Source organism: Asterias rubens, chromosome 12, assembly GCF_902459465.1.
Source record: "Asterias rubens chromosome 12, eAstRub1.3, whole genome shotgun sequence".
Taxonomy (NCBI): Eukaryota; Metazoa; Echinodermata; class Asteroidea; order Forcipulatida; family Asteriidae; genus Asterias; species Asterias rubens.
The window spans coordinates 1,829,913-1,852,311 of record NC_047073.1 but is presented as its reverse complement, the minus strand read 5'-3'; the positions used below and the strand labels follow the sequence as shown (position 1 = coordinate 1,852,311).

General features: G+C 39.6%; 1 protein-coding gene across 2 annotated transcripts in view; it reads right to left on the bottom strand.

Moving 5' to 3' along the window:
* Positions 1–224: 224 nt before the first annotated feature.
* The window catches only part of LOC117298042 (zinc finger protein GLIS1-like), a 37,319-nt gene continuing 15,144 nt past the window's right edge, over positions 225–22,399 (bottom strand). Inside the window, exons 3-9 of one of the 2 annotated variants that reach the window (XM_033781271.1) lie at positions 17,213–17,323; positions 14,720–14,894; positions 14,008–14,155; positions 13,462–13,601; positions 4,036–4,422; positions 3,640–3,680; positions 634–699 (exon numbers count right to left, since the gene is read on the bottom strand). In XM_033781271.1, coding sequence (XP_033637162.1) covers positions 3,664–3,680; positions 4,036–4,422; positions 13,462–13,601; positions 14,008–14,155; positions 14,720–14,894; positions 17,213–17,323 — 978 coding nt within the window. In that variant the 3' untranslated portion in view covers positions 634–699; positions 3,640–3,663. Of the gene's footprint in view, positions 700–3,639; positions 3,681–4,035; positions 4,423–13,461; positions 13,602–14,007; positions 14,156–14,719; positions 14,895–17,212; positions 17,324–22,399 lie in introns of both variants that reach the window. The other variant, XM_033781270.1, reaches the window with a different exon arrangement.

The following is a 22,399-nucleotide window of genomic DNA, read 5'->3' as shown; positions in this document are numbered from 1 at the left end:
TGCTGCAGAGTCATTCAAAACGACTGCAACAGTCGATCTTTTGACTTCTAGCGCGTCCAGTCACTCCTAACTAAAGTAACATTTACATTGGCTCAGCTCATGACAAGATCGACGTCTGAAACCAAGGTGCTGCAGAGTCATTCAAAACGACTGCAACAGTCGATCTTTTGACTTCTAGCGCGTCCAGTCACTCCTAACTAAAGTAACATTTACATTGGCTCAGCTCATGACAAGATCGACGTCTGAAACCAAGGCGCTCCAGAGCCGTTCTGAAGGACTGCAACAGTCGATCTTCCGACTTCTAGCTTGTCCAGTTGCTCCAACCTGTCAGACGTCAACTTTTTCATGTACTTAATTCAGAATTTGGTTTGGAGCGCCTGTCTGAAATGCGTGTTATTCAACCTCAGTCTATCCAATCAGCTGCCTCCTTTCCATTCTCCTGACCAATAGCAGACTCTCTTCTATCCATCGTCATCACTCTTCCAAATCCAACCAATCAGTGATGAGGTTTCAAGTGGATCCACCAATCAAAGAGGAGTATGGTGCAGGGTTACGATGGGCCGTCAGCATAGACGGCAGATAGTTGGCTCGGGCATCGATCAATGGCGTTCATCTGGAAGATTGGATTATCGTCGAGGGAATGCGTGGCGCTTAAAATGCTGAACTCTCCCGGACTGCCTGGCAAGTCTCCGGCATTCCCTGTAGATACAAAAGAATAACAAGAACAAGATTCTATGAAAAATATGCCTGTGATTTTTGTCATCAAACTTGGGGAAGTACGGAGTATACAGTGCTAACACACAACGGTGTAAGGGTACAAGCCAAAATTAAGATTCTATACACATTGACCAGGAGACTCTGGGCATGTTTTGACTAGCTTCCCTAGGTCGACCTAAGGTTGTGTCCAAAATGCAACTTAGGCTAGAGCTGCGGCTAGATCGCGCGCGTCTTTCTGTGACAGATGCGCTAATCTAACCATAGCTCCAGCCGAAGTCGCCGTTTCGGACACGGCCTAAGTTTCAACCCAGTGAGTGGACTCCCTGGTTGACCTAGGTCTGTGACCTCAGTGCATTTGACTACCTTTCCGCTGTTGACCCACGTGTGACCCCTGTAGGTCCGATTAGCTCCTCCACGCCCACCTAGGTTCCCTCATTGACCTGGATGAGTTGGGCAAGCTAAATTGAACGCACTCATTCGAGAATCTTTTTTAAAGGCAGTGGACACTATTGGTAATTACTTGAGATAATTGTCAGCATAAAAACTTACTTAGTAACAAGCAATGGAGAGCTGTTGATAGTATAAAACATTGTGAGAAACGACTCCCTCTGAAGTAATGTAGTTTTTTAAAAAGAGGTAATTTCTCACTCGAACCTTACAAGATTTATCGCATCTGAAAGCACACACAGTTTGTGTAACAAGGGTGTTTTTTCTTTCATTATTCTCTTGCAACTTTGATGACCAATTGAGTAAAATTTTCACATAATTGTTATTTTATGCATTTGTTGGGATACTCCAAGTGAGAACATCTTTCATTATTCTCTTGCAACTTTGATGACCAGATGAGTAAAAATTGTCACATAATTTGTTATTCATGCAGATGTTGGGATACACCAAGTAAGAAGACTTGTCTCTGACAATTACCAAAGGTGTTCAGTGCCTCAAAATAAGCTAGCAATATATTTAATAAAAACCCCAAGAATGAAGCAAAAGCAAAAGCCGAGTCTCAAGTTTGAAAATGAAATGAAATGCCCACTCAATACCCGCAGTCGTATGAGATTCTTTGCATTATTATAAGAATGCTTAGGCAGACTTGATGTGAGATTTGTTACCAGATAACCGCTGTTGTAAAAACAATGAACAAAATAGGATATCCACTCAAAAAATAACACCATAACAACAACAACAACAACAACAACGAAGACAACAGCAACAACAACAACAACAACAGCAACAACAACAACAGCAACAACAGCAACAGCAACAACAGCAACAACAACAACAACAACAACACCAACAGCAGGCATGTGTGTTTCTTTTTGGAAAGGGCGAGGGCACCAAGGCATTTCCTCATTGGTATTTAAGGGCACCCTATGGGGGAATTGTAAATTTCTACTGAAAGCATTTCAAGGCCAGGCAATGACCAGGGAGCAACGAAGGCAATCGCCTCAGTTGCCTCCGTGAAGCATCAGGCCTGCAACAACAACAACAACAACAATGACAACAACAACGTCAGCAACAGGCACCATGATGACCATGCCCAAAGTAAGACCACAAATTTTCTCTCAGAACATTTTGGGCCCTTTTTTAAATAAACAAAAATATTTACGTGCAACAAAAACACTGGTACCTGTTTTTGGCTCTTTGCAAAATTAATAGACTGTCGCCAAAACCACAGCCACTATGACTCTTCAGGGAATAGTCCAAATTGGCATGTGTAAAAATAGAGAGGTGGATTTAAAAGGAGTGAAGATGAGCTCATATGCCAATAGAACTGTTTGAGATATGGCGGACACATTGCTTCAACACTATTAGGTTTTGGTAAATTTGTCTGTATGCACCCAAACCAAACAGTACTTTCCTATCACGTCCGCCATACCTCAAAAAGGCTTATGGGAGACTTTTGAGACACTGGCGGCAGCAGACATAATGTGCACATGCTCAGTATTTGTGCGCGTACGTCCTAAAGTCTCGCATTGCATGCAGACCCAGAATTTCATCTTGGAGAGAGGGCAAGGCCATTCTCATCTTGGGGAGAGGGCAAGGCCATTCTCATCTTGGGGAGAGGGCAAGGCCGTTCTCATATTGGAGAGAGGGCCAATGCCATTCTCATCTTGGAGAGAGGGCAAGGCCATTCTCATCTTGGAGAGAGGGCAAGGCCATTCTCATCTTGGGGAGAGGGCAAGGCCGTTCTCATATTGGAGAGAGGGCCAATGCCATTCTCATCTTGGAGAGAGGGCAAGGCCATTCTCATCTTGGAGAGAGGGCAAGGCCATTCTCATCTTGGAGAGGGGGCAAGGCCATTCTCATCTTGGAGAGAGGGCCATTCTCATCTTGGAGAGAAGGCAAGGCCAATCTCATCTTGGAGAGAGGGCAAGGCCAACCTCATCTTGGAGAGAGGGCAAGGCCATTCTCATCTTGGAGAAGGCCATTCTCATTCTGGAGAGAAGGCAAGGCCATTCTCATCTTGAAGAAAGGGCAAGGCCATTCTCATCTTAAAGAGAGGGCAAGGCCATTCTCGTTTTGCAAACGTCAAAAGTCTCATAAGTCTTAAAAGTCTATGGGAAACTTTCGAAGGGGCACCATCAGGCCAATATTTTACAGATACATCTAAAGATGTGTCATCAGATGTGGCCTGAGTTTCATTCCAAGCCTGACATTGGTACATGAACTTTCACTTGGTTCTTTATCACGTATTGCCCTTTCACATAAAAACAGACACATTGACACCATGAGGGAATGTCAAGAAATGAATTTTAAAAAAGGATTAAAGGCAAGCCACCCACTTAATCTACAAGTTAACAACAACCCAAGCGTAAAATGTCAAACGGCATGTTAAAAAATGCAGTATAAGCAACAATGGCAATCAATGCAGCACTTCCACGAAAGCAATAGATGTAGCAATAATATGGTTGTACCTACCATCCGATGACATTTTGAAATATGTCATAAAACCTCATATCCTGTAAATAATACAAATTTCAGGAAACTTTATTAATCACTGACTATCCCTCCTCACTGTGACAATGTCACTCACAAAACTTGTGCGGATGCTTTACAAATGTTGACGCCACAAATTCGCATAGAATAATTTGTAACAGTTGACTTGTGCTCAACTCCTGGTGAAACATTCGCAGCGAAAACAGACGCGACGTCAAAATATGTATTGCACTCACATTCGCAGGATGTATGAACCGGGTTATAGGGCTATAGCTCAGTAAGGTAGAGCGCTGGCACTTTTTCCGGAGGCTGCAAGTTCGAGTACCAGTCTAGTCAATTTAAGAAGAAAAAAAGTTTAAACATTTAACGATGACAAACCTCGCTCAGAGCTGGAGTGCGCCGACAGTACTCTTTCTATCGCCTCGTACTGGGCCATCGTTGGTGACAGCGTCTCCTCGAAGGTCGGTATTGGGTACAGCCCCCTCGGACTCTGTATCTGTCTCAGCTGCTTGTAGTTGTTGTTGTTGGTGGAAGGCCTGGGCATAGGCTGAAGGGGCTGGAACGTCAGACTGGGACGCCCCTGTAGAAGTCTCTGCTGGCTGATGGGAGGGGGCATCGCCCGGCGGAGCTGCGCCTCTGTCTGGGCGGCGGAGGGTGGGACGGAGGCTGACATGGACTGGGAGGGGAGGGTTAGGGCGGGGGAAGGGGCTGTCAGAGGGGGTGGTTTGGCGGGGAGCTGGATTTGTATTCTTGGGGTGGTGTTATCTGAACAAAGAAACAAAGAAAGCTGTAAGTTATAAAATTTGCCACAATTGCGACTGCATGAGAATGAAAAGACCTGAAAATACATAGCAGTATCTTTTTTTCTCGCCTACAGAAACCCCCCAGAACTGAAACAAAATTGCAAAATTTTAAACAGTCAAACTACTTGTAGGGTATAATTTGTGTTCTTACCATTGATGTGTGTTATGCACTGTATACTTGGTACTTATATATGATGTGTGTTATGCACTGTATACTTGGTACTTATATATGATGTGTGTTATGCACTGTATACTTGGTACTTATATATGATGTGTGTTATGCACTGTATACTTGGTACTTATATATGATGTGTGTTATGCACTGTATACTTGGTACTTATATATGTAGATTTTACCATTGATGTGTGTTATGCACTGTATACTTGGTACTTATATATGTAGATTTTACCATTGATGTGTGTTATGCACTGTATACTTGGTACTTATATATGTAGATTTTCAAAAATCCACAGTAGTCCGGCACCCCAAGATGCCATGCCAATCACCCGCTATGACAGGTTGATGTGAGGCCGATACCAGGCCCCCAAGGCAATAGAGACTTCCCAAGTGTGTTGATTCAGAGACAGAGAATGTGTTTGGCCGACCCGTTTCATGTTTTATATAATTCTGCCGATTGCGCTCAAGTTGAAATTCCAGAAAAGAACGCTCCAAATAAACAATTCCAAGGTAGCAAGGAGGGTGTCATGTGTGTGTTGATTCTAGTTAACCCAAATTCCAGTGAATATTACACTTTTTTTGCCAGGGACGTCCCCAATTTCAATCTTTACTACTTTCAGAAAACGTACACAGTGGCTGTTTTGGTCTATTATTATAAGCACATGTGAGCTTATTTTATATTCTCATGTTGGTTATGAAAAAGACCGGTGGTTAACGACTCAACGTTTTTGATCAGTACACTCTGATCAAAACAATTATATATATAAAAACTGAAGAAGAAAAAAGGCTGAGCATCTCATGTTCAAAACGCCAAAATAAAGAAGAAGAGAAGTAAATCAAAGAGCAATACTTTTTCAAAAAAATTAACAAAACAAAATAACAGCTACTTTTTCTACTGAAAAACTCTGAATTCAGATACAAGTCAGAAACAAGAAAAAAGCTCTTTTTTAACGGGATCAACTCTTTCAATTCAATTCAGCTCAATTCAAGTATTCTCACTTGGTGTATCTCAACATATGCATAAAATAAAAAACCTGTTGAAATTTGAGCTCAATCGTCCGTCGAAGATGCGAGATAATAATGAAAGAAAAACCACCCTTGTCATACAAAGTTGTGTGCTTTCAAATGCTTGATTTTGAGACCTCAAGTTCTAAACCTGAGGTCTCAAAATCAAATTCGTGGAAAATTACTTCTTTCTCGAAAACCACTCCACTTCAGAGGGAGCCGTTTCTCACGATGTTTTATACTATCAACCTCTCCCCATTACTCGTAATCAAGAAAGGTTTTATGATAATAATTATTTTGAGTAACTACCAATAGTGTCCACGATCTTTAAGAAAAAATATCAACACTGAACATCTACTAATCACAATAGTACACTTGTTCCACAAGGTTTAAGTAAAGGTTAACCAACAATAGGATTACAGATGATATTGTTTGCACACATTACACACAAAGCTTCAAGACAAATACTAGGATAAACCAACTGTACTTCGGAGCTTAATTATGCACCTGTTTCGATATCAGTCATGATTCTTTGAAAATGCACACAAACAGCGGAAACTACCAGGAATGGAAACTTTGTACAGTGTTTATTTTGAAATTTCTTACTTGCCTTGGATTGGGGGGAGTTGATCCATGAAAAACGTTTTCAAACTGTTTGTTATCAAATGCATACGTTTAGAAAGATGTTTTAAAAGAAGAACATAATGATATAGAAGGGTTTGCGGTAACACCATGTAATGACTATCTCTAATGAGTTGGGGGTGGGCGTACTGATCGAAACGTCGAGTTGAAACCAACGGTTCTTTTCAGAACCACCCCAACTCATTAGAGATAGTCATTACATGGTGTTACCGCAAACCCTTCTATATCGTGTTCCCACCATGCAAAGTTTCAAATCCTACTTAGAATATAATGATCCACACAAACATGCCACGAGGTTGCGTGGTTCATTTCACTTTGCCAACTAACACAGTCAACCATTTTATGGCGCCAAAAACTTGACTCCACAAAATGGCATGCAGTGTTAGTTCACGGGGTATTTATAAGGAAAACCATGCAATTTCAATGCATATTTGTGGGGATCATTGGTTTTGATGCAAGGTTTTTTAAAACAAATATAAATAGTTTTTATATAGAGAAAAATTAAATACAGAAGGAACCACAACATGCAAACAATGAAAAATATAACTTATTTCACACATAAAAAGTCTTCAATAAAGACTTGAACTGTTCTAGAGAGGAGCATCTTCTTTTAGGGATTTAATTCCTGAGTTCAGGAGATGCAACTTATGGACGAAAGAGAGGGTACAATTTGAAAATCAAACATCAGAGAACACGAACAAAGAAAAACAAGTTATCTTTGAAAAAGAAGGAAAAAAATGAAAATGTTGTTTTCTCAGTCTTACGATGGCACAGCTAGCCTAGCCTTAAGGTCACAAACTACAAGTCATTAATTCCATGTTCATGTCAGCTCTCATTAACATGATGGGGTTTTAAAAAACTTAATTGGGAAACATTTTCAACCTTCATATTATATTCACCAATTATTTTTTTCTGCAGCCTAACTGATTAAAATAACCCTCAGGGGAAAAAACTGAAGTGTACAAATATTGGACGTTAATTTTGAGTTGTTGTTGAAGAAGATATTCTTGAGGTAAAATGTGGACTATTCCGTTTCATGTGGCAAAAAGCCATGTGAAATGGAACAGCCCGATTAATTAATTAGCTAAGTGAATTTGTTCAGAAATTAAATAAGTTTGTTTGTTCTGTATTTTTCTTCTAAAGGCTCTCCACACTACTAGGATTTTGCATCCACAATATTATTGTTTTTACTTATTGTTATGATATGTACTGTTTTCAAGATGAAAATAAATGCTACACTGAATAGAATTGACAATTTGCAAATGTAATACATTCAGTATCTGTTTTATTTAACTTATTGTCTACTTGTATGATTTTTAGTAGAAACAGAAAATCCTCCAGCCCAAATTGAAAATTCTCAACAACAAAAAACCCTTTTAAATACACTTTGTGCAAGTCTCCCAATTTACCAAACGAGAAAACACAGCAAACGAAGAATAGCTTTTTCTTAAATCAAATGTTTTGTTTTAAACTATAAAATTATTCATACAAATTTTTTTACAAAAAATGGTTTTACATAAAATTTTGTTAATTATTATTGAAACAAAAATGACTAATTGATTATAACTTTTCACCTTTAAGCTATTTCAAAACCTGCGCTTGTGAGTTCGGTTACTGGTATACTTTTACAGCTCTGAATTATTGGGGTTTTGGTTTTTTTGTTTTATTCACCGAGTACAGCCCAGGGGCTTTTGTAACCCAGAACAAATATTTCTACCACTCGAGAGGAAAGATTACATTTCAGGAATGACTTGGACATGAAATCATTCTATGCAAATTGCAAGCCAACAATGGACAGGGCTTTTGGCTTCTCAATTGCCACAGTCGAAATGTTGAGTTGAGTTGAATTAAATTCTAGGTTTAACCACAGTTTCAGAAACGACCTTTTTGCTGTATGTGTACTTGTAGGAGCAAGGTCTGTATTGCATGTATCAGTGCACGGCAAAATGGCGGAGGCATAAATATTCATGACCATGCCCCCTCGCGCTTTGGTTGCCCCTCCCCTATTTAAAGACTGGTTACCATCGCTGATCGTTACCAAGTAAGGGCTATGGGTGGATTGGGGCAAGGGGATGGGCAAGGGGATGGGCAAGGGGTAGACATGGGAAAAAGGCAAGTGGAGACAAGGGGCAAGACAAGGGCAAAGGGATAGATTTAGGCAATGGGGTAGACAAGGGCAAGGGGGTAGACGAGGGCAAAGGGGATAGACAAGGGCACGAGGGTAGACAAGGGCAAAAGGTCTTGAAGAGCAACAGGTAGATAAAGGCAAGGTTGAAGATAAGGGCAAGGGATAAAGAAGTGCAAATGATAGAGAAGGGGTAGATAAGAGAAAGAAGGTAGAGAAGAGCGAGGGGGCAGACAAAGTCAACAAGGTCTTGACAAGCGAAAACAGGTAGATGAGGGCAAGGGGATAGACAAGGGCAAGGGGATAGACAAGGGGAAGGGGATAGACAAGGGGAAGGGGATAGACAAGGGGAAGGGGATAGACAAGGGGAAGGGGATAGACAAGGGCAAGATGGTAGAAAAGGGCAGGTAGGAACTTTTAAAACAGTGTTATAGATTTCCTCCAAGGGACCTTTACATAAAAGAGTTATTCTAGCTTCTGCTATCCCTCCAACTCTAACCAAACTAACATGTTGATCACAATACCTTCCTAAAGAAAGGTTTCAGAAAAGCCCCCCCCCCCCCTCCCCAAAATATGAAACAAACATCCATGGCCACAAATATTTCTGAGAATACGCCTGAGGGGACTGGAAACATACTACAGATTGGTGAATTGATAGCTTAACAATACCGACTGGGTCAGCTCCCCATAACACTGTGAGCTTAGGTTGAACTTCTCAGTGAACTCAACATACTTAACGAACCTGGTAAGGTTAAATCCTAGCACGTTCCGAGGAAAATCAGCACTCCAACAAATGTTCGATGAATTTGAGCTAGAAAGCCAGCCAGGAACAAGACAACAACAAATTGTTTTCCAATGCCAGAGGAAGAGGACAGTAGCAGACAGAAGAACAAGCAAAGGCAGCCCTATTTTTTGGGAATTTTTTGTGTGTGAAAATGGCTTTCTATTAAGGACAAATCAGTGATGGCTTTACACCCAAATATCTTTCACATGACATACATGAATAGAGTGCTACATTCCATGCTTTTGTCACAAAAAGGCAAAATCCTTTCCCATATCTACTCCAGTACAGAGATTTCCAATTGTTGGCCATTTTCAATGAAGCTCTGTCTTGAACTTTTCAATCAAAGTGGTACGACTTGCTCATACTTTGAAAAACCGGCAGATCGAGATTTATCATAAGAGGAGCACAGACCTTCTCTGCCAGGGGTATAAGAGGACAAGAGATGAGAAAAATAATTTGGAGCAAGACCCTGGGAGCATTTATAGACATGAACAAGCAGCGTGAAAATAACAAAAGAACAAAATCTACCCGGCAGTTAGACACACACATGGTGTTAACGCAAACCAAAATATATATGATAAGGTCCATGATAAAAAAACAAGCCATAACAGTCCAACACGGTGAGCTAGGATGTACCTGTGAAATAATCTCAGTACAGACTCAGCAATCCAGGCAAGGGAAATGTTCAACAATCAGAACTGATGCTTCAGAGAGGTAGCGGTTCAACGTTCACAGATGTTGTGAAGTATCCAGCCTGATCAGACAAACATCTCTGTCTACCCGCCTACGCTCAAAATATGTTTGTTTTTTTCTCCTTATATGCAACATTATATGGGAAACATCAATCAAACTATACAATACATGTCATATTTCTATTTATTTCTTTTTTTTTTGCCAGCCAGTAAAGATTGGAACATTTCTTAAACAATTTTGGCAAAACAAGTTGATGGATAGGTTAAGTGAGACTTCAGTGCAGAATGCAGGAAGTGACTTTTGGTTAATTCTTTTTTTTTTCTTTTTCTTTTTTTTCTCCCGCAAATAAGTTTGATTCTTGAAGTGGTTTGCTGGAGGGTTTTGCTGTTTGCTTACGTAAACTTTTAAACAAAATGTGTGTTTTTTTTTTTTTTTATACTAAAACCAACTGTTCAGCTAGTCCAACAGTTAGGCCTACATACTCAATGTAGGTACAGTTAAAACCAATACAATAGAAAAATTATATTCTATAACACTGTAAAAACACACTGTGTGGACATGTGCTAGTCCATACAGTGTTTCAAGTTCCTATACAATGTGGACATCTTTTGTTCTCAGGTCCACACTTCGCATGTAGCGTTGAAGCAGACAAACAAAGACCAAAAGCCGATTTCACAAAGAGTTAAGACTAAGGCTTATCTGGAGTTAAAACGAGTTACTTGCCCTAACTTAGGACTAGCCTTAAGTTTTAAATAACTGCTATCTTTGTGAAGTTGATTTTTGATAGTCCTGACTTAGGACTAGTAATAGGACTCTTTAGAACTTAGGACTAGTAATAGGACTCTTTAGGAGTAATAAAAACTTAAGGCTAGTCCGAAGTTAGGACGAGTAACTCATCCTAAATCGAGATATGACTAGTCTTAACTCTTTGTGAAATCCACCCCTGGGATCGATTTCAAAAGATAGTCCTAACTAAGGACTAATAATAGGACTGTTTAGAAGTAATACAAACTTTAGACTAATCAAAAACTAGTTATCAAAAACAGGTCCCAAGTCAGGACGACTAAATCGTCCTAATAACTAGAGATAAGACTAGTCTTAACTCTTTGTGAAATCCACCCCTGGGGTCGATTTCACAAAGATAGTCCTAACTAAGGACTAGTCCGAGGACTCTCAGGAGTTTGAAAAAACTAAAGGCTAGTCCCAAGTCAGGGAGAGTAACTTGTCCAAACTCGAGATAAGACTATAGTCTTAACTCTTTGTACAAATCGACCCCAGGCCCCTTTGCTTGACCCTGGATCTGAAACTCAGTCATGGTCACATTTGATTGCTCCCTTGAAGACGCCTCCACCCTCCCTCGGACTTAAGTCTCACTTTTACCAACAAATCCAAATCACAGTGTGTCAACTCCAATCATTGCTGTAATGGATCGATACAAGACGGAACAAGCCCTGAAGGGTCGCTGGAGTTGTAGACCAGACCGAACCTGTCAAGATTGACCAGTAGACAATTCTTAACAGGCAAATAATTTCATTCCTTCAAGTAAACACAACCTTCAGTGGTCTCAGTTTCTGCAGGGTTTGTGTGTATGCAATTTGCTTTCTTCTAAACTTATTACTAATGGCGTCTGAAGCCATAATTACTAGTGCCGTGGTACAAGGAGGCTTATGAAAACAGTCCTAATGGCAAACTTGCTCTAGAAGATATCTTCCTAATTTATAAAAATACCAGCATTGAATATTATTCTTATTAAGAAAATATTCAGGCCAGGTTTGCAATTAAGTTCGGACCTTGTGTTTTGTATGTCTTTTTTTTAAGTGGGCGGGGATTTGATTAAACTTGTTATTTAAGGTCTGACGTACATGCAGGATATAATTCTTTGCAAGGTGTCTTTCTTAGACCTTATCTGTGTTTTTTCAGGCTTCTCACCTTTTTTCAGGATAAAACTCTTCCTTGAAATGTTTTTTTTTTGGAAGGTGGGTAACAGTTTCGATTTGTTTGATTTGAGTAAAAGAAAACACAGTTGAGAAGTGTCTACTGGTCATTCTTGATGGGCTCGGTCTACAACACACATATGACCTTGGCACTGAAAATATTCCCCTCTCATTTCTTCTAAGCACAGAGACTTGCTAAGCAGTATTTTCTGCTCAACGGCTGTATGAAATTTGGCCCTGAACTGATTCCAGTGTAAAAGGAAATAATACAAATTGAGGACTCAGGTGTTTCCCCCCCCCCCTCTCATCTTGATAAATCAGACAAGGTAAAAAAAACAAGCATCACGTACCACCATTCCATGAAACCTGGCCCTCAGTGTTCACAAAGCTAATCCTGATACTAAATCACATCGCTTGGTCAAATAAAGCTGCTTTTGTTTATAAAAGTAATGAGGTCAGAGGCCGCGACCCCGTCCCAACCCTGTAATATCATACACACGATTGTTGCTGCACCGTTTGATGACGTGGGTAGGGTTGTAACCAAGACAACAACTTGTTTGAAGTATGTGCCCTGTTGTTATTTATAGCGGGCGCATCATCTTACGCCCCTGTTGAGCTGGAACAGTCTATAGTATTAGGTTACAGTTATGTCAGTTGAGAACACCATCCAATGGTCTAGGAAGGCCTATCAATCATATCGGAGGCACCTGTCACATATTACAACAGACAGGTTCTTTTATTACCCCTTGCCTTCACTGACATCAACAGAGTTATTTATACACCGTTTGGATATAAATCATATCCTCTTAGTAGACTATTTAAAGAGAGTGGTGCAGCAGGTTGTCTTACAAGCCTACCTTACCTACCACCCCCCCCCCTCAACTTTTTGGGTGACCAACCATACACCCCAACTGCAACCAAAGGACACCAGAGGCAACCAAGGGCAACCAAAGGCAAACAGGAGCTACCAAAGGAAACCAAGGGCAGCCAAAAGCAAAAGAAGACAACCAAAGGCAACAAAAGGTTATAGTAAGCAACCAAAGGCAACAAAAGGCAACTGAAGGCAACCAAAAAATGCCAAGGGCAACCAAAGGCAGCAAGGGCAACCCAAGGCAGCCAAAGGCAACAAAGGGCAACCAAAGACAACCAGAAGCTACCAGAAGTAACTCAAATGACCAAAGGCAACACAAGGCAGCCGATGGAATGCACATGCAACTTTTTTACTTAAATGTATTGACACAACTACTGTTTACACCCCTAGTAGAAGTCAGTTGATGGTTGGTGACATTCATCTGCATTAAGTGCTTTACACTAATATCCGTGGATGGGCAAACACAAATAGTATAGTAAATTAAGATAAGCACAATGCACTTCCCAAAAGTATACAGTTTAAATCGCAATGCAGACACATGCATCAGGCCTGGAATTACACGGATGCCATGAGGGCTATTGCCTCCAATGCCCCTAGTCTTGGCCTTCGAGCCCCTGCAAAAGTTTCTTGTGACTTTAAGATTTTAAAATGCAAGTGCCATTTGTAAAATGTAAACGGCCTTGCCCTTTCAAAGATGAAATTACAGGCCTGATGGATTTATTGGGCAAAGAATGAGCTTATCAGGAAGTAGATGAGAGAAGGTTACTTACTTGGGGATGATGTAGGAGGTCGTGGCTTGAGGGGGATGGAACTCAGCCCTTGGGGTATCCTTCTTGGGAGAAGAGAAGGTGGGAAGGTCCGCCTCGTTGGACTCAGTGTACTCATCGGAGGATGAGGGTAAACCACAACCCTGTGGAGAGGATAGAAATATAGACATTCATAATAATAACAAATGTATTGTATTGTATATTATTTTATTACAAAACTGGAACAGACCCATTACTTGGGGGAGGGTAACAACTGTATAATATTAAACAACAACTAGTGAAGAAGTCGTACGGAAAGGAGTGTTAAAGACAATGGACATTTTTCCTGAAGGAGGAAAACTGGAAGGTCTGAAAAACCCTTGTGGCACAGCAGAGACCAAACGCACAACTCAACTCACATATGGCCCTGGCCAGGTATCGAACCGGGGTCACCTTGGTGAGAGGCGAGTGCTTTACGCACAAGCCAACCAACTATGCCCCCAAAGCTAAATCAATCACAAGAACCATCTCAGCTCTCACAGGTACTCTCTCACTAATATTCCAACTAACCTTTCTCTACTGTCGTCCAAGTTCCCAACGGAGTGTGATGTCGTGTTATGAGGACTTCCCATGCTGTGAACTGGGGATGGATGATTGCTGTAGCTGGACGCCCCCGTCGCCGTCCCACTACGACTCGACTGAGCACTGGAGAAAATACCTAGAGAGTGACAACAGGTACAGTCAAGTAACTAAGATGGAGATTACTCGATAAGATGTCTTATAGACATTAATAATAATAATAATAATACAAGCCATTTATATGGCGCATAAAGCAGGAGCCTCTATGAGCAACACAAAACGTAAATTAATCAAAAAATATACTAAAAGCAATTGTTGCAAAAGAAAGATTCAAACAAAGGAGTCTGTAAAAGTCCCTTGAAAATCTGATGAGAGTCAGCTTGACGAATATGAAGAGGTAAGTCGTTTCATAATGGGGATGCAATGAAGTGGACGGCTCTTTGACAAGAGGGGGCAATCTCGAAAAAAGGTAAGAAGTTACAAAACTTGTGAAATTGCGGGTACAACTCCCCTTCCCAACCCAACCCTTCCCAATATACCCTCACCCATTATTTTACCAGGGTACATGTCTGATGAGGTACCAGGCATGGATGAATGAGGCGACCTCCCTAGCCCACTGCGCTACGCTCCATGGGACTATCCGGAACTAATCCTGAACCCCCCTCCCCAACCCTTCCCAATATACCCTCGCCCATTATCTTACCAGGGTACATGTCTGATGAGGTACCAGGCATGGATGAATGAGGCGACCTCCCTAGCCCACTGTCACTGAGCTCCATGGGACTATCGGCAAGAGAGATTGGGTGATGAAGTGGCTGAATCGTCAGACAATCCGTTAGGATGTCTTGTGGATGACCAAATTCATCTCGTGTCCGCAACTAGAAGAATAATAAGAATAAGAATATCAGATTAGAGGAATTTCATGGTGAGGTATCAATATATATTTGGGTTGCTGTAACACCAAGTGTGTATCTACTTGCCAGGTAGAGTTTGCCCAGGTAGTAGTTAAAAAGCAGGAAAGTTCTTTTCAGAACTGAGAAGTCGCCCCAAAAATTTGAATAAATCTACTCCACGATAAGAGAATATATAGCAAGACGGTTCTCTAAAGAACAAACTCTACCAGGCAAGTAGATACACACAACCACAAACCAAATATATAATAATACCACAGCATAAACCTAGTAACTAATCAGGACTAAAAATATATTTTTCGTACTAGGCCTAATGATCATTTTCTTCATAATATGAGGAAAGATTTTTGCTGTGGAATAAAACAGCACAAATCAAGTAACTACACAAGACTAAAAATATATTTTGAACTAGACCTTCTGTTTATTTTTAGTAATATTGTTACCTTTTTACTGGCCTTCTGCCAAGTCTTGTCACTATTTGTATTATTTTATCTTGGGTGTATTTTTTCTATATAATATGAAGCCCCAAATGATAAGGTGTGCTGGATGGTCACCCTCATTAAATGTTTAAAACAAATATATAAAAAAATAAAAAATGGACAAACAATTGAGGTCTATAAATACATTATAAAACATAAAAAACATCTTTTAAAGGGGAGACATCTACATACGAAAGATACAGTTGTAAAAATCCAGAAAATAGAAAAGTTTGGGGGAACCCACTTTTTACCCACAGGACTGAAAATGGACAGACAGAATATTATAAAAACAGAAGAAGACATTAAGTAAGTCATAAGTAAACTTATACACAAGACTATATTTGTCAAATGTATACAAGAGAACAATAATAATACAAATTTATACCGCGCTTAAAGGATTTGGGTACCTTTTCAAAATGTCCATATATTTACAATAAACTTACAGGGTTTGAAGATAATGATAGTGGAAAGCTTCCCTTCAAATATTACTTACTGAGGTGCTGTAGTTTTTGAGAAATGATTAAAACAATGTTATGAAAATACGTTTGTAAATGATTAAAATAATTTTCGTTTCATGAGACAAAAATTATTTTCATGACATTGTTTTACTCATTTCCCAAAAACTACAGCACCTCAGCACGTTATATTTTCAGGGAAGCTTTCTACTATCATTATCTTCAAACTGTGTAAGTTTAGTGTAAATCTGTGGACATTGTGTTTTTTGTCCTACAAAAGTTACATAGATCCTTTAATACTAGGTTTCTAAGTGCATGGTGCTGGTGTCCTGGTGAAGACTAGTATACCAGGGCAACAGCACCAAAAACAAAGAACAATATACACGTAAAAACAAAATAAGCATAACAAAAGCAGAAATAAACATGAGAAAGGGTGGGTCGAGAAACATTCCTTACACAATTTTTAAGACATTATATGAACAGAAAACATAATCGAAAGGGGAGATGTCAACACAAATATTTACAAGATTATTCTATCCCTCTACAGATATTTGAAATCTGCGCAGGAGAATAGTTGGGCACATAAAAATTCATTCACATAACTCTGTTGAAAATGGACAGCCAAATTACAAAGAGAGCAAATATATGCAAGAATGTTACATTATATGTATACACAAATGCACAAATATATTATAAAAAGCAAAACATATTTGAAAAGGGAATTTCACAATAAATTTTTCATACAAGACTATAAAAGATGAGAGGGGAAATTTTAAGGACAACCAAAACATGTCAAAATTACGCAGGTTTTAAAATGGACAATACAATAATGAAAGAAACAAATAAGATTGTAACAAAATATGAATATATTATGCAGATAGAAAACAATAAATGTATACCCAAAATTCATTGAAGAGATATGATGCAGTTGTAAAAAAAAATTGTGACAAGAAAAGGGGGCGGGAACAATGTATTCCAGTTACTCCGAATGACTAAAAAATGACAATTTGCTGAGAGGGGTTTGCGGTGTTACCGCAAGCCTTTCTTAGCTAAACTTCAACCATGCAGTTTCAAATCCTACATACAATTAGGGAAACAAACAAATCACAAATTAACATAGAAATCACTTTTTAAAAAGAGGGAAAGACTGAAAAAAATTGGAGACAAGAAAAACCCTAGCAAGAATATCACAAATAACATAGATTAATCAATATAGAAAACACTTTTTTAAAGTAGGGAAAGTCTGCAGGAATTTCACATAAGCATTGATGAAAAATATACTGCTGTGGGAAAAAGAATGGTAAATAAAAGTAACTGTTGACACCAACTAAGTCAAATTCTTTAGACTAACCTTCTTTCTAGCTTGTTGGTCTTTTGCCGTGTGGGCTTTGACATGCTTCCGTAGCGAGCTGGGATCTGTGTATCTCTTCGTGCATCCTGGTATTTGACACGCATAAGGTTTCTAAAATCAGACAAAAAAGAAAAAAATGAAGAAAAAAAATTAAGGAAAGTGGGTCAAGGAAAGTGACATCATTCGTCTCCTGTCGATGACTAGAGCAAGCTAGTCGAAACAATGAGACCAAATTGAGAACTCACTCCGCAGTGGTGAAGTTAATAACGGTCCTATAAGCTAAAGTACTAGTCCCAGCCCCTTTTCTAACTTTCGCCCAGGTAGTAATTAAAAAGCAGGACAGTTCTTCTCAGAACTAAGAAGTCTATTGAAAAAATATATATATATATATATATATATATATATTCTGTGGTAGTAGAATATATAACGAGATCGTTCTCTAAAGAACAAAACCTACCTGGCAAGTAGACACACACACACACACGGTGTTACCGCAAACCAAATATAAGACAATCATGTACTTTAAAGAAGTAGCATGCATGAGCTAACGACAACAGTTCTGGACAGGGAGGCTGCTTGGAGGGAGTTCGTTTCTCGGACCACCATGGGACGGCGGAGGGCCTTATGGACTTTAAGTCAGTGGACACTATCGGAAATTACTCAAAATATTTATTAGCATAAAACATTTCTTGGTAACGAGTAATGTGGAGAAATGGATGGTATCAAACATTATGAGAAACGGCTCCCTCTGAAGTAATGTAGTTTTCGGGAATGAAGTAATTTTCCACAAATTTGATTTTGGGACCTCAGATTTAGAATTTGAGGTCTCAAAATCAAGCATCTGAAAGCACACAACTTTGTGTGACAAGGGTGTTTTTTTTTTTTTCATTATTATATCGCGCAACTTTGAGGACCGATTGAGCTAAACCTTTCACAGGTTTATTATTTTATGCACATGTTGAGATACACCGAGTGAGAAGACTGGTCTTTGACAATTACCAATAGTGTCCAGTGTCTAAGAGAGAGAGATTCACGGAAACTCAATCGTACAAAATGCTGGAAGGAAATTTTCGTTACGCCCTGGACAAGCAATGACTGATACGGTGCAAAACAAAAATGGGTTGAATTTTGTTGACTAAATATGACTACAGAAACAGTGACTTCATTCGGAAATTATAGGCGAGTCGCAGAAAACTCAAAATGCTGAAAGAAAATTTTCTTTCTGTCCTGAACTGATACGGTGGAAAATGAAAGTGGAGGCTCTTTGTTGACTAAACATGACTACACAGACAGTGACTTCACTCGGAAATAATTGCTTTATCTAACAAAATATGGAAACCCACAGAAGGAAAAAAAGCCGACTTGTTGACTTATTTAACCAACAATGCCTTAATCTGCGTAACCCGGCGACCTTGTTACCGTCTGAGTCAGGGAGTTTCTACCCAGGACGCTTCGCCTGTGCACCACGCTCGGCCGCGACACCCGCTGTGCAATCATGCATGAAGCACGATCACGACTCCGATTTCAATCGGGGTTCAACCCCACGATATTAACACGTTCACAGACAGTGGAAAAACAAAATTAGATCATAAACTTTGTGTAACAAAATGTGACGAAATGTTTATGGGTTGTTTGGACAAGAGAATGTGATGATATGTTTCCACAGTTTAACATCACTGCTACTGTATCTAGAAATTCAGAATTTGATGCAGTTTTTATAAATGCTTAATTTATATTTTCTTAAAATTGCTTTTGTGTTTTGTGTAAGGCCCTACAGATTTAAACCCGTTTATTTTTAATCTTTTTTTTACTTTCTAAAAACTTTGCAAATTTGAGTGTTTTCTTGTTAAAATAAAATAAAGAATCAATAATATTGATGATAAATGTAACCCGGTTACATAATATCAAAACTCCAACAAATAATTGACAAATTTTGTCACAAAGAATTTAAAAAGTTGGCTCTGAGACCAGGTTGGCTTAGCGCATAGGTTTTTTATACTAACAATTATTTTGAGTTAATACCAATAGTGTCCAGTGGCTTTAAGTGAATGAAATTTGTTCGCTTGTTATTCGCCGATAAAATCTGGTTCTCTTTGAGAGCCCCGGCTGGAGCTTGTGTTTTTGTCCTCCTCGCAAACCTGCTGTCAGATTCCAAGTGGAATCGAGACCGGAGACAGACTTATAATGGCTGAAACATAGACTCCAGGAATGCCGAGGTCAAGAGCAAAAGGTTCTAACCCTGACTCCTCACAGGTTCAAGAAACCTTTCTATATTTATATTCCTTTTTGGCACATTGGGGGTTTGTTGAGTATATCTTCACCATCTGTAACATGAAACACTGGACGGAGAGAAGGGGGGAGGGGCTGAAATGGTGTTCGGAATAACAGGAAGTCATGTTACTTGTAAAAGAATCTGAGGAAATACAGCTGTGGAATTTTTATTCCTGTACTTTTTTTTTTTTTTTTTTTTTTTTTTCACTTTGTCCCCCCCCCTTTTTTTCTACTTCTGAGAATGTTGAGGGTTTAGAGAAAGAAGTGGCTGGATTTTAGTAGGTGCTGCACACCTGTCACATGTCTGGAAAGGTATTTTGATGTAGATGAATAACGACCGAGGGGCTTTGAATTCTTCTGTAAATGCTATTACTAAGTTTCATAGAAACTTTGGAAGTCTTGTATTTTGCCTTGTCTCTTGTCCATGTACGTATTTGATTTTATTATAGATTAACAAACATGCTCATGGGAGGGTGGGTGATCAAGGAAACACCAGGGCAAGGCCCTTCTTTTCATGATAAATGTCTTCCACAAAGCACTAAGATTCATCTGAAGATGACTTGTCAAATTGGCCATAGTGACTTCACACTTATAATGTCACACTCTAGGAACTAAAATTGATACAAGGCTTAAGGGTACTGGACACTATTGACAAATTACTCAAAGTAATTGTTGCATTTAACAACTTACTTGGTAAACCAGCAATGGAGAGTTTTAAATAGTATAAAACATTTGGAGAAAGGGCTGTCTCTGAAGAAACATTCGGACTAACTTTAGATCCGTTCAACACACTGAGTTGAACTCGATCGAGTTGAACCATAAGTTAAACCAACTTTAGTACCGTGTCTGATTGCACCAATGTTGGGATACACAAACTGAGAATACAGGTCTTTGACAATTACCAAAGGTGTCCAGGGGTGGATTCCTCAAATACTAAAGACTAGTGGTATCTTGAGTTAGAATGAGCTACTCATCCTAACTTAGGACTAGCCTCAAGTTTTTAATATCTCCTAGGAACGTATGACTAGTCCTAAGTTAGGACTAGTCCTAGATTGTGAAACCGACCCCAATGCTTTTAATGACTTGTCCAAGATCCACACAGTCTATTCATACCTAAGTGCTACGCACACAACAGCAATTTAACTGGGGTCCCTTGTTTAATTTTAGCATGGTTGTAAAATGTAGCAATGTTTGATAAGATTTTGCAAGAGATCATGGACAGTAGAAAAAAAAGTTCCTTTCACATGAGGTACGTTTTTTTTTTATGTTACAGCCAAGCTACAATTTAGCAAGGGATCCTTGCTAAATGTCTCCAATGTGAAAGGGGCTAAAGTCAGCATCGAGTCAGCAAAACTATCTCATCAGTCCAAACCACCTGTCTTAATCTCAGAATCCTGCAGTCCAAAGAAACAACTTGATAAACCCAGATAACCACAAACAGATTATCTGCAAAATCCCAGTGCTACCTGACAAATTGTCAACATTACTATCCTAATGATGATTTCGCCCTTTGGCAATTTTGTTCCCCCTCTGCTTTCTTGTCCCCCTATTTATTTTATCCTCACAAGTTCGCCTGCATTTGAGTTCCCATAGTACAGCATCCCCCTTCATAACCTTCCCAGCGGACCAAGTATGTTCTCATAGCACTTGAAAAGTAATCATTGCGTTGACAGCAGTGCCATGTGCTATTGGCTTTACAAAAATAATGAGATGGGGTCCAGATTTGGCAAGGGTCTGGTGCATGGATCACTAGACCCCAGACAGTGGTAGCTGCACTGGAGTAACTTAGTATTGGGTTTTATATAGGTATGTAAACCTGGGGCTTGCGTGCTTCTGGTAATTCTACGATGACAGAGTTAAATCATGGACACATTTTTTCAAGAAACTGGAGGAAAACACTTATAGAAAAACAGTTAATGGGTTTTTCATCTGCTCAGAATGAGAGGTGATGTTTGAGGTTGGTTAGAGGTCCGACGAAAAGGGGTTGGGAAACAACTTCCAACCACTCTCAAGAAGTGGTGGCGTCCCGGTTGCAGAAACTTCAAGGAGTGAAAACTTTGAGGGGCAAACTACAGCGGGGAAGGGGCATGAGGAGAGTGAAATACACCAGGATGACAATACAGGCCTGATACTTCATATCCATGGAGGCAACAAAATTGGTTGCCTCCGTGCCCCCTGTCATTGCCTTGGTGCCCTTGAAATGCTCTTGTAGAAATTTACCATTTTCCTCATAGTGTGCCCTTTAGGAGATAACACCTTGGTGCCCTTGCCCTTCCAAAAACGAAGCCTGCAAAGCCACTGTGTATTTGAAAGAGGGGATGGCATGGGAGGGGGCAAAAACTTCCAACCACTCTCCAGAACTGGGTGGAATCCCAGTTGCAGAAACTTTGAGGAATGAAACATGGGGGTGGGGTGAACTAGAGTGGGGAAGGGGAAAATGAGAAGAGTTAAGGAAATAACAGGGGTGGGAATATACAAAACAGTAATAAATAATAAAAAAGGGACAACATCCAATTTATTCATTTTTCAATTGTGGTTGTGAAGCCAAGGGTTATGAGAAAGGCAAGCTTCATTTATGTACTAGCCAAGCCAAGAACCCCATGGAAAGAAGACAAGGAAGGAAGTTTTAGATGTAGGAGGAAAAACCCAAGTGATTCATTCAAGGGAAAGCCAAACATCAATCCATAGTTTTCTAAAGATAGGAATACTAAATATAAGATCTGAACTGGGAAAAAGTGAAGTAAACCCTTCAAATGAAACCATTAAAGTGCATCAACCTTCAACCTCAAACTTAATTTCTGGACAAAAAATAGATGAACTTTGCATCCATAGTTTGAAGGGGTGAAGGAAAAAAGAAGAAAAACAACCCCTGACCATTGAAGGTAACCATGGCAAAGACGCCACCAAGGTCTGGTA